General features: G+C 41.8%; 1 protein-coding gene across 9 annotated transcripts in view; it reads left to right on the forward strand.

The window, feature by feature from the left end:
* PTK2 (protein tyrosine kinase 2) overlaps window positions 1-15,117 on the forward strand; it is a 175,874-nt gene that overhangs the window by 80,161 nt on the left and 80,596 nt on the right. For all 9 annotated transcript variants that reach the window (XM_072328191.1, XM_072328193.1, XM_072328190.1 and 6 more), the window contains 2 exons: window positions 1,291-1,457; window positions 7,394-7,481. In XM_072328191.1, the coding sequence (XP_072184292.1) occupies window positions 1,291-1,457; window positions 7,394-7,481 (255 nt within the window). The remainder of the gene's footprint in view (window positions 1-1,290; window positions 1,458-7,393; window positions 7,482-15,117) is intronic.

Here is a 15,117-nt window from a genome sequence, read left to right on the forward strand (position 1 = left end):
GCTGATGCTTTCAGGGTCTGGGTGCTGGGCTTGATGGTCCAGCTTCTAACTCAGACTCTAAACTTACTAAACACAGCTTGTGTCTCCTTATTACAGGCTTTCAACAATGTTGTTTCTTCTTTTACATTCCACTGTGCACTCTATTGCTGCTGGGGCATTTTTCAGAAGTTGCAGTTCGATATGTACAAGCTCACCCTCACCAGAAGCATGCTTCCAATCCTATGTGTACCACCTTCCCCCTGTCTTCACATTGAGTGCTTTCTTAGTTTTCTTTGCAGTTTCTTGCATTCCTAATTTGCAGAATCGGAGTTTTAAATGATTTCTTTGGCATATAAATTCATCAATTTGGGGAGACAGTGTCAAAGCACATCTGGCATCATCTGGCTCCTGTTACTTGTGTGTTGATGTTCTCTAAAACACTGTGCAAGAAGCAACGTCTCGTGTATATGTCTATGTGTATGTATATGCATAATGAGCATTTTCATTAGGATGCATCCAGCTCAGAAGAGAAAGAGAATGATTTCCTGAAAGAAGCAGCTGGTAGCAGTGATAGCCAGTGCTCCTGCTGGGCATGGGGCTCAGCCCTGCCAGGACTCTGCTGCCCTGCAGCTTACTTTCTAGCAGGCTGTGAGGCAGCAACTTTGGTCCCCTGCTGCCTTTTTAATCTAGGTAAGAACAGAACAGCCCAGCACATGGCACTGGAGAGATTGCTAATCCATCATCTACTAACACGTTTGAATGTAATAACCCCAAATAATTGTCTTTTGCCTCATTTTATATGGGATTTGTTGGAGCTCAGGAAAAAATGAATGGTGGACGTCAAGGGGCTGTGATGTGACCTGCTAAATCCTGCCAATTCAGGCACTAAACAAGACGAACATCTAAGATGTTTTTCCGGTTGTACATTGAGTGACTTTTTATTTTTAATGGCCTGGTGCTGACACTTCATATTTTGCCTTCATCCCCAAATCTGCATTTTATACCTTCCTTTTTACATTATGTTACTTTACACAGAAGGAACAGTGGCTTAATTGTGCTTAGATTCATAGAAGCCTACATATGTGATGATTTCTGAAGCTATGCCAATAAAGCTTCAGAAACTGTAATGTTTGTCCAGAACGGTAGTTTAAATTGTTTAGTATTCTTAAGAAAGTTGCTGTCTGATTCATTCCTTAATGTTTTGTACAGAGTTTGTCACGGTCACATTTTGAAGTCTGACTGCAGAATTAATTTATTTACAAATACACGTTGCATTTTACGGCTTGTAAGGAGTGTGTTTCTCTGTTTTAGGGCATAATACAGAAGATTGTGGACAGTCACAAAGTGAAAAATGTGGCCTGCTATGGGTTGCGACTCAGTCATCTGCAGTCTGAGGAGGTTCACTGGCTGCACCTGGACATGGGGGTATCCAATGTGAGAGAGAAATTTGAACTAGCACATCCTCCAGAAGAATGGAAGTAAGACCATAAATCTCTTCAGTGTCAAAATCGTGTCATATGAGTCTGTTTGCCTTGTCATGAAAGTTGGCTCTATAATTTGCTTTATTAAGGAAGATCTTGTAGAACAGAAACAAGAAACAAGACTTGTGAGATGAAAACAAGATATTGTTACACATTCGCTGTATTTGTGCAGACTAAAGAGGAGAGTTGAAATTTGGAAAGGGTGAAATACAGGAAGTAGATTAGTTTATCCATCTGCAGTTCTGAAATGTTTTAGTTATAAAACTAGCTGTTGGATTAGGAATTGAGGCCTGGAGCAATGAGTAACATCTGCTTTTCTTTCAACTAGGATCTTCTTCAGTTATAGTAGGATCAGTGGGGAATGGAAACATAACCACACATATCTTTTTTTTTTGTATTTTCCTAGCCTAGGTAGATTTGCTGACCTATTTGCACGGTACCAGTTAGGTCATACCACTTCTTTCAACCAACTGTGTTCTGTGTAAGGTTGAATTTTCTTCAGCTTTTTAGCAGAGCAAGCTGAATAGAATCAAAGAACAAAGTGAGGGTGCGTGCTTAGGAGAGGATGTAGGCTGGAGGGGAAGATAGGAAAGATTCTCTACTTTGCTGGCAGCAAATCGAGTTTGCAGAAGGATGCAATAGGTTACTAGAGAAGAGAGGGAGTTTTGAAATACCAAGTGTAATGTTAAACTTGTGAGAACACCAAAGTGCTACTGTGGATTCGGTGCAGGTGAGTTGTGCCTGTCTTTCTCTGTAATACCTTCATAACCATGATTTGTGCTAATTTGCTGAGTTACTTTGAAGGCTACAAATACTGCCTGCTGCAGAATTACTGTTAATAGACTATACTTAATTCTTTGCAAATTGAGTTAGCATCTTATACTAGCAGATGTTGCAGTTTATAAATTCCCCTTGGTGTGCTGACTTAATAATATCAAATCAAGTAGAACTGTTGAAAACATGAATGTCAGAAACTTAATGAAATTCACTTCTACACACGTTAAGTTTTACTGTTTCTGGGGTGTGCATCAACCTTTATCCTTCCTTAGCGGAAATGTTTCATTGATAATACTGTGAAATACAGTTTTGAACTCCTGAATGAGTTCCATGATAACTGTGCTGTGTGTAAGATGTGACTTACTAATGCTGTGAAAATTTGTCACATAGTGCACAAGTGCCAGTTCCATTTCTTATTACATAGTACAGCTCACATTGTGCATGTCGCAGAACAAAGTTAATCAGTTTTAAAAGCCAGGTTAGATGATTGTTTTGAAGTTTGTGGATAGGAATTGTATAAAATACTCATGAAAGAGCTGTGATAAGATGTAAATTATTCAGTACCTTTCCAAGGCGTCGTTTTATGTGTTATCGGATCCGTGCAGCTGACATACCTTTTAAACCCGTGGAGATTTGCTGTATGTAATCAAAACATTGCTGTCATATTTGTAATACCATAAAAGAGTGTTTAAGATCAAATGACAGTACTTGTAAAAATATTTAGATGAGTAAGGAGAGAGATGTCTTGGAATGATTCTTAAATTGAAAGCTTCCTATAGGATTAATAATCCAATAAATGTCTCTGGTGAATTTTCTTAATCATCTAAATTAAAAAGGGCTTTGTATTCAGTGCTCAGAAACAAGATCTGAGATGTTCTTTTGGACTTATCCAGATGCTAGAAGCTGCACTGATTGTCAGTGGGATGCACGCAGGTTACCAGGATAAAATCTGTCTCCAGTGCAGGCAGCTTTTGTCTGGTTCTGTCCTGCTAATAGGATGGCTTAGTGGCAGGGTGTAAGGATGTGACCGCTTTGGATGGCACAGCTGTAGCTAAAGCCTAGGAAGAGTGCATATTAGTGGACATCGGGGCAGCAAAGTCACCCAGATTTCTGTCATTTCAAATTCTTTTTCTCTGGCAAGGAGTTGAGTTACAGGAGCACACACAACTTGAGCTTTGCCAAACTACTGGTGGATAAACTTGATTACGTGGCAAAAGGATGAAAAAGAAATCGTTGCTTACTGGAAGTCTTTTCCTGTGTTCATGTTTGCTTTTATATGTAATGTTAACCTCTTTCTTGCTTAAAAAAAAATAAAAGGAGAACTATTTTGCACAGTTTTCTTCTTTAGAATCATAGAATCATAGAATTACCCAGGTTGGAAAAGACCTTGAAGATCATCAAGTCCAACCGCAGCCTAACCAGTACCCCATCTCTAAAAACCCTCCGCTAAATCATATCCCTGAGTACCACATCCAAACGGCTCTTAAACACAAACAGGGATGGCGATTCAACCACCTCCCTGGGGAGCCCATTCCAGTACCTAACCACCCTTTCTGTAAAGAAGTTCTTTCTAATATCCAACCTGAACTTGCCCTGGCGCAACTTGAGGCCATTTCCCCTCGTCCTGTCACAAGTCAGTAGTGAGAAGAGACCTGCCCCACTCTCACTGTAAGAACCTTTCAGGTACTGGAAGACGGCAATAAGGTCTCCCCTCAGCCTCCTCTTCCTCAGGCTAAACAGCCCCAGCTTCCTTAGTCTCTCCTCGTAGGGCTGATTCTCCAAGCCCTTAACGAGCCTCGTTGCCCTTCTCTGGACCTGCTCCAGTACCTCCATGTCCTTCTTGTGCTGAGGTGCCCAAAACTGGACACAGTACTCGAGGTGAGCCCTCACCAATGCCGAGTACAGGGGCAGGATGACTTCCTTAGTCCTGCTCACCACACCATTCTTGATACAAGCCAGGATGCCGTTGGCCTTCTTGGCCACCTGGGCACACTGTCGGCTCATGTTCAGCCGTGCATCAATCAGTACCCCCAGGTCCATTTCCTCCACACAGTCCTCCAGCCACTCTGCCCCAAGCCCATAGCACTGCCTGGGGTTGTTGTGCCCAAAGTGCAGGACCCGGCATTTGGTCTTGTTGAACCTCATCCCATTGGCTTCAGCCCAGCTCTCCAGCCTGTCTAGATCCCTCTGTAGGGCCTCGCTACCCCAGGCAGATCCACACTCCCAGCCAATTTAGTGTCATCTGCGAACTTACTGAGGGTGCACTCAATGCCCTCATCGAGGTCATCAATAAAGATATTGAAGAGGACAGGCCCCAGCACCGACCCCTGGGGAACACCACTCGTGACCAGTCGCCAGCTGGATTTAACTCCATTTACCACCACTCTCTGAGCCCGGCCCTCCAGCCAGCTCCTTACCCAGCCGAGAGTGCACCCATCCAAGCCACGGGCTGCCAGCTTCTGCAGGAGAATACCATGGGAGACAGTGTTAAAGGCTTTGCTGAAGTCTAGGTAGAGCACATCAACAGCCTTTCCCTCATCCAGCAGATGGGTCATTAGATCATAGAAGGAGATCAGGTTGGTCAGACAGGACCTGCCCTTCATGAACCCATGCTGGCTAGGCCTGATCCCCCGGCCATCCCGCACATGCCAAGTGATCTCCCTCAAGACTATCTGTTCCATAACCTTCCCTGGAACCGAGGTCAGGCTAACAGGCCTGTAGTTCCCCGGATCCTCCTTACAACCTTTCTTGTAAATGGGAGTCACGTCAGCAAGCCTCCAGTCTTCTGGGACCTCACCAGTCAACAAGGAGAGCTGGTAGATGATGGAAAGCGGCTCAGCTACCACCTCTGCCAGTTCCCTCAGCACTCTCGGAACTATCGTGAGCTTAAAAAAATAACTAGGAGCCCTGGGTAATCCTGTCTCATCTTAAAGAGATGTCCAAGGTTTAGCACTACAGCAGCATGGTGTAATTTGAGCATAATTTCCTGCAGTTGCTTCAGAACTGGTCATCCAAATGCAGTTTGAGAGTTTGCTGAATTCCAGCAACACTCCTACTGTCTGGTTTATCTTACTGTCCTGTTACACTTTGTTAAGCATTATGTTTTATGAAGTCCTATAGATGTACGTGTGCAAGATGTTCCCAGATGACAATTAAAATATAAATGAAACCCAAGTGGTGTTTTATGTGAAGATGATAGAGACCTGAGTGCCTTTGATTTATTTGCTTCAGGTTTCCTCTTAGTGCTTATGTCAGGTACTAGGGTACTATGGTTAGGTTAGGCTGCGGTTGGACTTGATCTTCATGGTCTTTTCCAACCTGGGTGATTCTGTGATTCAGTGAGGCAGACCTGGGCATGCATTAGACTCATCTTTTAATGAAGAAATTCCTTTTCACTTGTTGTATTATATTAATGATTGGATGTTTCAAAGGGCATGAGAGTGAAACAGGAATGAATCTTCCTCTCTGACATGTATTCTTTATTCCTGTATAGAAGACTGAACCAGGAATATCAGGATCTGGCAGTCTTAAATCATGGCATCAGCCCTGATTGTTAAGGGTGTGCCTTTACCAGCAATCACAGCACCTATTCTGTCTGCCCTTTAAAAATGGTATATGCCGAAGCACTGTTCCATTTACTGCCCTTTTTTGACACCCAAAGGGGGAAAATTGAGAGATTCATGTAACAAATTATATTGCTTGGACCAACTGTGTTCCATATAGGGTAGAAATCTTCCTGTTCCGCGGTTGAAGTGAATAGGTAAAGCTGGTCCTTGTAAATGCATGTCATTCATCCTTTGCTGTAACAGGTAAAAGACAGCCTTAAGGAAGCCCCAGTGCTTGGCTGTCCTGTGTTAGAAATTCTTATATCAACACAAGTGCCTCTGCTTTGGCACAAAGGCCAGAAGGCTCGTGGTGTGATTTAATGGCGCAACAAATAACCTCACCGCACTCTTCTCCCCGGCCTTTCTTCTTCCCATTCGTGTTTCCAGTTATCCAGCCCTTCTATGAACCCTCATGCTCGTCTAATCCTTCAGCAGCCTGATGCAGTTCATTAATCTCATACAAGTCTGTTTTCTCCCATCTGTATCCACCCTATTTGTTCCCATCTTCTCTTCTCTGGTTACTTTTCTGCTGATGCAAACTGAAAAAGATCCTGCTGGATCTACATGACATCTGCCCAAGTAGCGCTTGTTGTTCCAGGAGAAGCTCCTGGAACTACTCAGCAGTGTGTGCTGTGTTGTGGACAGGACACTTAAACCATGCATCTTTTGTAACCCTGATGCCCATTATTCTGAAGACACGGTGTGTGCGTGGAAGCAGCTGTACCCCAGCACATATACAGAGCAACAACTGGAGCTGTAGTCTTCTGAATAGTGTTCTTACCAGACTTAAGGGAGGTGGACATCAGTGACTTGCTCGCCAAGCAAATCTGTTTTGTGAGAAGGGACTTCTCTCTTGAGTTGACTGCATTTCAAAAAGTATGTTTAGAGGATATTGAAAATCAGGCCCATCCTTGAATTGGCTTGTGGAAATTGTCTTCTTCATTCCCATAAGTGTTATCAGAGGTTGCTTTATAAATACCTAATGAAGGTCACTGTTACTGTCCCAGCCAAGCTTTTTACCTTGCCTTGCTTTTCTCATGAGATCCTGTTGCAAAAGCAGAGCATCTCATGGCTCCTTAGTGAAGCAGATCAAGTTCTGTGTATTATCAGTTTGTTCTTAATACTTTGGATGACCAAATAAAGAGATTTTATTAATTTGTGATGATACAACCCTGTCTTCATCATTAAATAAGGTGTCCAAAACATGTGTTGTATCATAATGCTCTCCTTCCAGGCAGCTGGAGGCTCCCTTGATCAAGCACTTGTGGTAGGTGCCCCTGTCTTATGTGGTCTGTAGGATGTGGCTCCCTGCTGCCGCTTTCCCTTTGAGCAGTGAGGTCTGTACAGGGATGTCATGCAAAGGAGAAGGTCAGGAAGTCACACCTATGGCTGTGGCAGGTCGTGTGCTGTCATCACCTCACAGAGGGCACCCTTCTTGGTGTTTGCTTTGGTTTTATCTGTATTTTGTACAACAATTGAAGACCGTCTGTAGTTGTGATGAAGTCTTTGTTATTATTTGTCTTTATCAGTTTAATTCTCTTTGTTTTTCAGATACGAGCTGAGAATTCGATACCTGCCCAAAGGGTTTCTAAACCAGTTCACTGAGGACAAACCAACTTTAAATTTTTTCTATCAGCAGGTATATTCAGTTATCAGTAACGTTCTGTTGTGCTGTCATCTGTCTGGAAGATTCTTGCGTTGTTTATGTGCATGATGTTGTGTTCCAGAAGCAAAAAGTTCATAAAATACAAGGTTTATATGTAAAGTAAAAAAGGGAACCCATAAATGCTGGCTTTCTCCCTGAGTAGCGACGGGGAATCTTTTCTGGTAACTCTGCAGGTGTTGCCTCATCTCAGATGAAATTCACTGCTGTCTACACGACTTTCTGTGTTTACTGCCTTATTAAGTTGCTGAGTTTGTTAATTTGTTTTGCAAGTGTAAATAAGGTGGTGATTTTACTACAGCCATGGAATGTTTCTTTCCAGATGTATTTTGTAGGTTATGTTGTTGGTTTACGTATCTTCTTACAGTTTGGCTTCTCGATGAGTAAAACTTGAATGGTGAAATTTCTATCAGTTAAACACCTAAATATCCATTTTATGCTCATAAAACGTTGGATTGGCTTTAGACTGGGAAGCTCAGAGTAAAACTGGGGAGTTGTCTTTCAGAACAGTTTGGATTTGAGTCTTCTAACTTGAAGAAACCATGCAGAGCTGAGCCCTCAAACTTATTATTTGCTACATTAGTTGCTTTTTTTTTCAGTCTGTGAGTGGTGTGATGTGGTTCTTCATACCCTGAAATGTCTGTTCTTAGCAGTATTCCCGAGTAAATTTTCTCTTTTAAGTTACTGGAAGGAGGAAAGCAAGCATCCCAGGGAGAGCTGGGGCCCTTTGGCTGGAGAAGAGAAGGCTTTAGGGGGACCTTATGGCCGTTTGGTACCTGATGAGGCCTACAGGAAAGCTGGGGAGAGACTTTTCATAAGGGCAGGTAGTGACAGGACAAGGAGAAATGGTTTTAAACTGTAAGAGGGTAGAATTAGACTAGGTATTAGGAAGGAATTCTTTACTGTAAGGGTGCTGAGACCCTGGAACAGGCTGCCCAGTCAGGTTGTGAATGCTCCCTTCCTGGAAGCATTCAAGGCCAGGGCTGGATTGGGCTTTGAGTGACCTGTTGTAGTGGAGGTGTTCCTGCCTATAGTAGGCAGGAAGAGTTCAGATCTCCTTGGGTTGCTCCCCTTCTATTTTGGGAAGCAGTTTCTGTGGTTTGACAAAGCTCACCCAGCAGTCAGCGCTCAAATCTGGGTGAGAACGCATGGTTACATTTATCCATTTTTTTGTTTTCTTTTTGATTCCTATAAGTATTTAAGATTCTAGGGAGGGAAGCAGCTAGGTCTTCTCAGCCCCTTGAGGTATATATATTTTTTTCCTTATTTCCTCATATTTTCCTTTTTCTCATACATATAAAGATTTGTTTTATTTGCAAACAGTGGTACTACAGTCCTAAACCATCTTCTCGTATGTGCCTCGCTGTTTCTTTCAGTGAGGAATTGAAAGTGCCAGAGCAGCACTTACAGCACTTTTTGACAAAGATACTCTTATTAATCTTGGAGGAATCGGATACAAGTGTCTGAAGGTAGCAGGAAGACTTATGAAGATATATAGGGACTGATATGCAAAGAAGACAGCTGACTCTATCTGATGATGCCCCAAATTGCAGTTTTATTGTAAAACGAATATCAGAGGTTCTTGTCTCCTTTCTCTGAACATCTTACAAGTACTTTCTCTTACCCTCTCTTCTCTGTGTTGTCATGAAGCATTTCTAAATGCTGTTCTTAAAAAGTCACTACTGTTCTTTATGGGGTCCTACAAAGTATTTGGGTCTCTGTTGTCATGGAAATCGAGTGCATAAGATTCAGAGCTGGTACATTGTTCCTGGCTTTGTAATTCTCACTTGGCTTCTTGGGTAAATCAGGACAATTACATCTATCTGGTAATATAACCTCACTGGCTTATAAATGAAAGCAGGAAAAGGTTTTTGAGAAATAATACCGCAGCGTAAAACAAACCTAGAACAGAGAGGGAAATGGAAATAATCTTCCACTTTCTTTGTCTCGTTGTCATTGGTGCATTTTAGCCTTTTTTGCTAACCACAGCTCATCCTTCGCAGTCAGCGCACAGTCAGGCACAGCATGTTGTATATAGGCAAGAACAGCGAAGTGCACGTATAAATCATATATGCGTACACAGATACCATTAGGTTTCTGCACAGAAATAGCTACGTTAGAGATAATGAGCATAGAACTCAGTTACAGAATTTAAAACAATCAAACAAAAGCAGTAACAACTATAGATTCAAATTGGCTTTTTTTGGATGTAAAAGTCAACTGTGTTCTTGTGTTCTGTGCTCTACATGAGAAGAAAGGATTTGGAGGACCAGGTGCTATATCTTTGTTTTCAAGATGTGTCTGAGTGCCCCTTACTGTCCTAATGACATCTAAACACATGTTGTCTGGCTGATTAAAAATGTACAGTGTCGTATTAAGGAGGACTTGGGGAAGGAAAGTGTGTGTGGTGATTTGGTCACCTGTGAAACATCCGTGGATTTTGGAACTGGTGAAATGATTCTCCTGAGTTTTAATTGCAGAGCAGCATCGTGTTGTTGGAAAGCTGGAAGTTTGGGTCAGATTGAATCCCCGGTTTGGTGATCTTTCACAGGAGCACAGAACATCAGTATGAATAGTGAAATATTACCTTAGTCACTGTCAGCAGACATGTTTTATTCATGCAGTTAAACCCAGCCGTCGTTAACAGGCTGTTGAACTGAAAACTGGCACACACTTATAACTCCACATGCATGACTACTCCTATTTACTTCAATATGTGCATTGTCCTGTATGAATCTATGCAAACATGCAAGTCTTCTCTTGTTTATAGTTATTATTGTCATATTAAGCTTGTACTTAATATGTGCTTTTTTTTTTTTTTTTCCCCCTTGGTTTTGACTATTTGAAGGATGCTGTGACCTTTCTTTGTCTTAAGCATCCTTTGTTGAACAAGTCAGGAACCTGAGACCGGAGCAGTCTGCAGTTTGCAATCAGTGGCAGCCATTCAGCCAGCTGCAGTGGGCGTAATCACTTCTAATTGGGAATATAAAAGCAGGGCACTTAATGAGACCTTTTGTAGGAGTGCCTCTGGTCTGCAAGCTGTACAGCAAATGGTTCAAATCAATATGTGGGGGGAAGCCTTGCAACTTGTTTGTAACGTCAGAATTACAAACCCATGCAGTTGTATGAACACTGATACCACAGAGTTCATCAGTGCATCTTTATCAGGCAGCTCAGCATTGAGACTGTAAATAGAGAAGAGTGATGTTATGGTCGTGTTCAGGACTCACCATCTTGTTTCCTACTTGAGAGTCCTGTTCAAAAGAATCATGCTAGAATTTAACCCTTTTTTTGCTGGTCTGCTCAGGCAAAGGTAGCGGAGGGCAGGTCTGTGGTGATCTCTTATCTCTTTTTGATTAAGTAGAAGAACGTTTGGTTGGTGATACTGCACGGACTGTATTGTTCCCCTGGGCACTGCTTGTAATTTCACACAAAATTAGGCAAATGGGGTTGCACTTAGTGGTGTTTGCACAGCCTGCATACACTTACTGTGTTGCCTTCGCATGCAAGTCATCATTGTAAGTTGTGTGCTGTTGTATTAGGTACTCCAGTGTGAAACAACTCTAACCTCACTCTGTAACCTTTAAACAGAGTGTGCACGAGATTGATGAGGAAAGCTACTGTAAATTAATTTTTATCAGTACATTATTTCCTTATTTCATAGTATCATGGAATGGCCTGGGTTGAAAAGGACCACAATGACCATCTGGTTTTAGCCCTCCTGCTATGTGTGGGATCGCCAGCCACAATGCTTTAGAATAAATGAAGTATAAAAGGAGGATTTAAAATTGGCAATTTTTGTCAAGTAAGGAAAACTGTCACGTTTTTCTTGAACTTCTTGGATAATTTTGGTTTGCTTTTAAAACAAAAAAAGGTGTCGGTGGAATTCATTGCACGTGTCTTCCTCTCTCTGTTGGGAGGTGGAAGTGAAGGGTACGGTCTTAATAGAGTGAGGAATGAAGGCTGGATCTCACATCAAGATAGAATAGAGATTTTTAAAACATTCCTGTAATTAGAATCAGATGTAAGCTACTTGAATTGCCTTTAGTGTGGGACAAGAGCCTGCACACATTTATCCTTGAATAACATGTTAGCTTGTTAGTAATTGGAGATGGTTTATCCCTTGATGAAAAGGCAATAAGCATCTGCATGGGAGTGGGGGGTGACCAACTCTTGGCCCTCAGCTGTTCCTTTATTGTTACCCTGTGCCTTGAACAGGAGATTTCAGAAATAACTTTTGGGGTTTTTAGATCATGAAGAAGGAGGAAAGGTCATTTTTATCAATAGGAATTTTTTCTCTATGCTGCCTATTCTTGCTTGTATACTTCCAGCTCCAGTCCATTAATCTACTAAAGGAGACTTTTGCCCGTGTTCAGGTTTTACCACTTCAATGAGACAAGGTTTATGTAACGCAGGAGGAGGAATTGCAAGTGGAGAGAGAATGAGCTTGAAGTTAGGGCAGGTAAATGATGTTCTGGGAAAAACTGAGCTGAATTCTGCCTGTAGAAATCCCATGTTTCCCCAGGCCAATACAGTGCAGGTGTGTTTTCATTACAAATTGTTTCCTTTTTAAAAAATAAAATAAAATAAAGAAGTTTTGTGTGCTAAAATGAGACAACGGGTAAAATGGATTTCCGTAAATGAAAATTCACTCCTGTTTTGTGCTAGAGAAATATATCACACAAATGGAATACCTTTTTTATAACACTGTCCCTGAACACATAGGAAGTTATAAGTCAAGGCAAGTAATATAATGATGATTTAAGTTTTATAAGGCTTCGGTGCTTGAGATATAATTCAAAGTACAGGCTGGGAATTAGACTCTTTAACCTAATTAAATAACAGCGTCTCTTAATGCTGTAATAAAAATAGGAGTCCTAAAGCAAATGACTTTGGTAGTTAAAGCTTTGAAGAAAATCAAGGACACGGGAGGAAAAGCATGTGTTCTTCCTGATATTTGCAGCCTGTGAGAAATAAAATAAGATGCTTCAGGAAGATTGGATGGCTGACACACAAACTGTGCCCTAAAGCGAAATGGTAATAAATGTAAGGATTGCAACTGCTTAAAAAAGTGAAAAAATACATCGAACTGAGCATCAACTGTCTGTTTTTTACAGCTTCCAAAAGTAATTAAGAGTGAGGTACCCTTTGTTGGGGTCGTTTCTTGAAAGGGCTGAAATTCACAGTTCTTCGCACAGTTCTGTTTTTAGCTATAAACCTTTCTTTACAGCTTCAGAACTGTGCTGATGTTCTTGGAGATGATGCTCCGTGTGCAGTTGTGTCGCTGCTTCTGCATCTTCCAAACGTTGTGTGTCACACAGTGCTTTCTGCAAGCAGCACTCTGTGCCAGGAATATAAAGCATACTGTGTGTTCCCAAATACTTCTTCCATAGTCAAACCTGGTCCAAAGGAAAGCAGCTGCTTTGATTTTTAAGTTCCCGCCTGTCAGCAGAAGTGGTGAACATAGTGCTTGTGGGCTTTCCTTCAGTCATGTGTGAGTGACTGTTAACTCAAGACCGTAAGTGTGAAATACTCAGTGCAGGTTTTCCATGTATCGATGCCTGCGTTGTTCTGATGAGTGTGTAACATACGTCAGGGAAGCAGAATGCAAATCACATTGATCATTTGATCTGGAAAAGCAAAACCCTGTGTCAGAAGGAGTATAAAATTAGCTGCTAGCAAGGCGTGCTTAGTAGGTTGAGCACTATATGGTTCCCAAGTGTATAGTCCTACTTTGTGGAGGATGTAAGAGGCAGCAGTGTATATTGCAGTGACATCTGGAGATCAGCTCGCTCTGACAGAAGGGATCATTTTTAGCCATTCTGTCCCAAACAATGCCTTGCCAGAAGTTGATTTTTTTCTCCCTATCTCTAATGCCCTTATTATTAACATAGGAGCTTCCAAAATTAGAGATGTCAAAGATCACCTCCAGATAATGTAGGGAATGTGACCCCAGAAGATGGAGAGGAGGAGCAGCTGAGGGCAGATGGCAAATTAATGTTATTCCAATACTGAATCTGTGCTTTTAACTCCACAAGAAAAAGCTGAAGCCTTAATTTTCCCTTAATGTAGATTTAGTTCCTATAATGTGTCTAATATTATCAGATGGGTAAATAGGGGCGGAGAACTACCACATGTGTTTTCCTCCTGTGCATGTTTTAAATGTCTCCGTTTTGATCATTAAGGTGGCTCCTAAAAATGCTGACTTTACAAGCACGCTTTGAGCTTTTGTGCTCATTCCAAGCAGGAGAGGAATGGATCTTGTAGGGTAAATTCCGCATAAGATTTGTGAAGTGATGGCGGTGTGGGTTGGGACCTTAATGTTGCAAGGCTACAGCTTTTTTGACAGCCTGTTCAACTCTGCAAAACAGGTTACAGCGTAAAGCATAGAATATTTGAGAGGATTATGTCTGGCGGGAAGGGCTGTAACGTGGATTGTGGTGGACTTGCCTACAGTATCTGCAGTAAGTAGAAAGCAGAATGTGGCCTGAATGTGTGCACAGAGTAATTTTATTGATTTTAAAGGTGAAGTTTTGGGGAAAAGAAATGTGCTTAGATCATTGCCTTGGTCACTTAACTGCTCGCCTTTCAGAGTGATGCATTGGGACACCTTGGGATTTCTTTTGGAGGAAGTTTTTTCTCACAGAGGGTGGTGAAGCACTGGAACAGGTTGCCCAAGGAGGCTGTGGATGCCCCATCCCTGGAGGCATTCAAGACCAGGCTGGATGTGGCTCTGGGCAGCCTGGTCTGGTGGTTGGCGACCCTGCACATAGCAGGGGGGTTGAAACTGGATGATCATTGCGATCCTTTTCCACTCAGGCCTTTCTGTGATTCTATGACACCTGGACTTGAACTCTTTCAGATAGGAGAAGCTTTGTGTCAGGTGCTAGAACACACCTGAGCTGTTAAATAGGAGAACAAATGAGTATAGAGGAGGGGAAGAAAAGAGTTGTATTTGTTAACATAAATTTGAGAAATCAACCACAGGTACATCATTTTTGAATATAAGAGAGAAAAAACACCATTTGTGGATGGAGCACACTGTGTAAGGAGAAAGTGCTGAAGTATAAACCTTTGTCTTGTTAAGTTACTTAAATGGCGATTCTTCTGCAGCTTAGTAAACAGGGGTTCAGAAGGCTTGTTGTTTGCTTGTCTAAATTGCTGTGTTGTGGCAGGGTTTCCTTTTGATTCAGTTTTTAACTCTTCGGAGAGTCCTTCCGCCGCTGCAGTCCTGTTTAAATGCAGTTGCAAAGCAATGCCCGTATGGAAAAAAAATAAAACTCAGACCTGTAAGTTGTGTAAGTAGGTCACAGAGAGTGGAAGTAAAGCAAGAGAAATAGATTGCTTATTTTTAAACTGTCCTCCTGAAAAATTGGATATAATCCTGTGGGAAATTCCTTGGTAACATTAAATTAGATGGGAAAGCCAGCACAGGGGCTAATATTGGTATTGAGGCACCATTTGATAGAATTGTTGCTAAAGAATTTCCACAGTGTTTATATCAGTTTAAACCAAAATGTGTTTTTAAGGCAGAGTAAGAAGGCTTTCTTAAATCCCTGAACTCACGGGAAGAACTTGGTACTCAGTTCAAAATGATTTTACTCTTCTTCTT

This window comes from Excalfactoria chinensis, chromosome 2 (assembly GCF_039878825.1).
Source record: "Excalfactoria chinensis isolate bCotChi1 chromosome 2, bCotChi1.hap2, whole genome shotgun sequence".
NCBI classification, from domain to species: Eukaryota; Metazoa; Chordata; class Aves; order Galliformes; family Phasianidae; genus Excalfactoria; species Excalfactoria chinensis.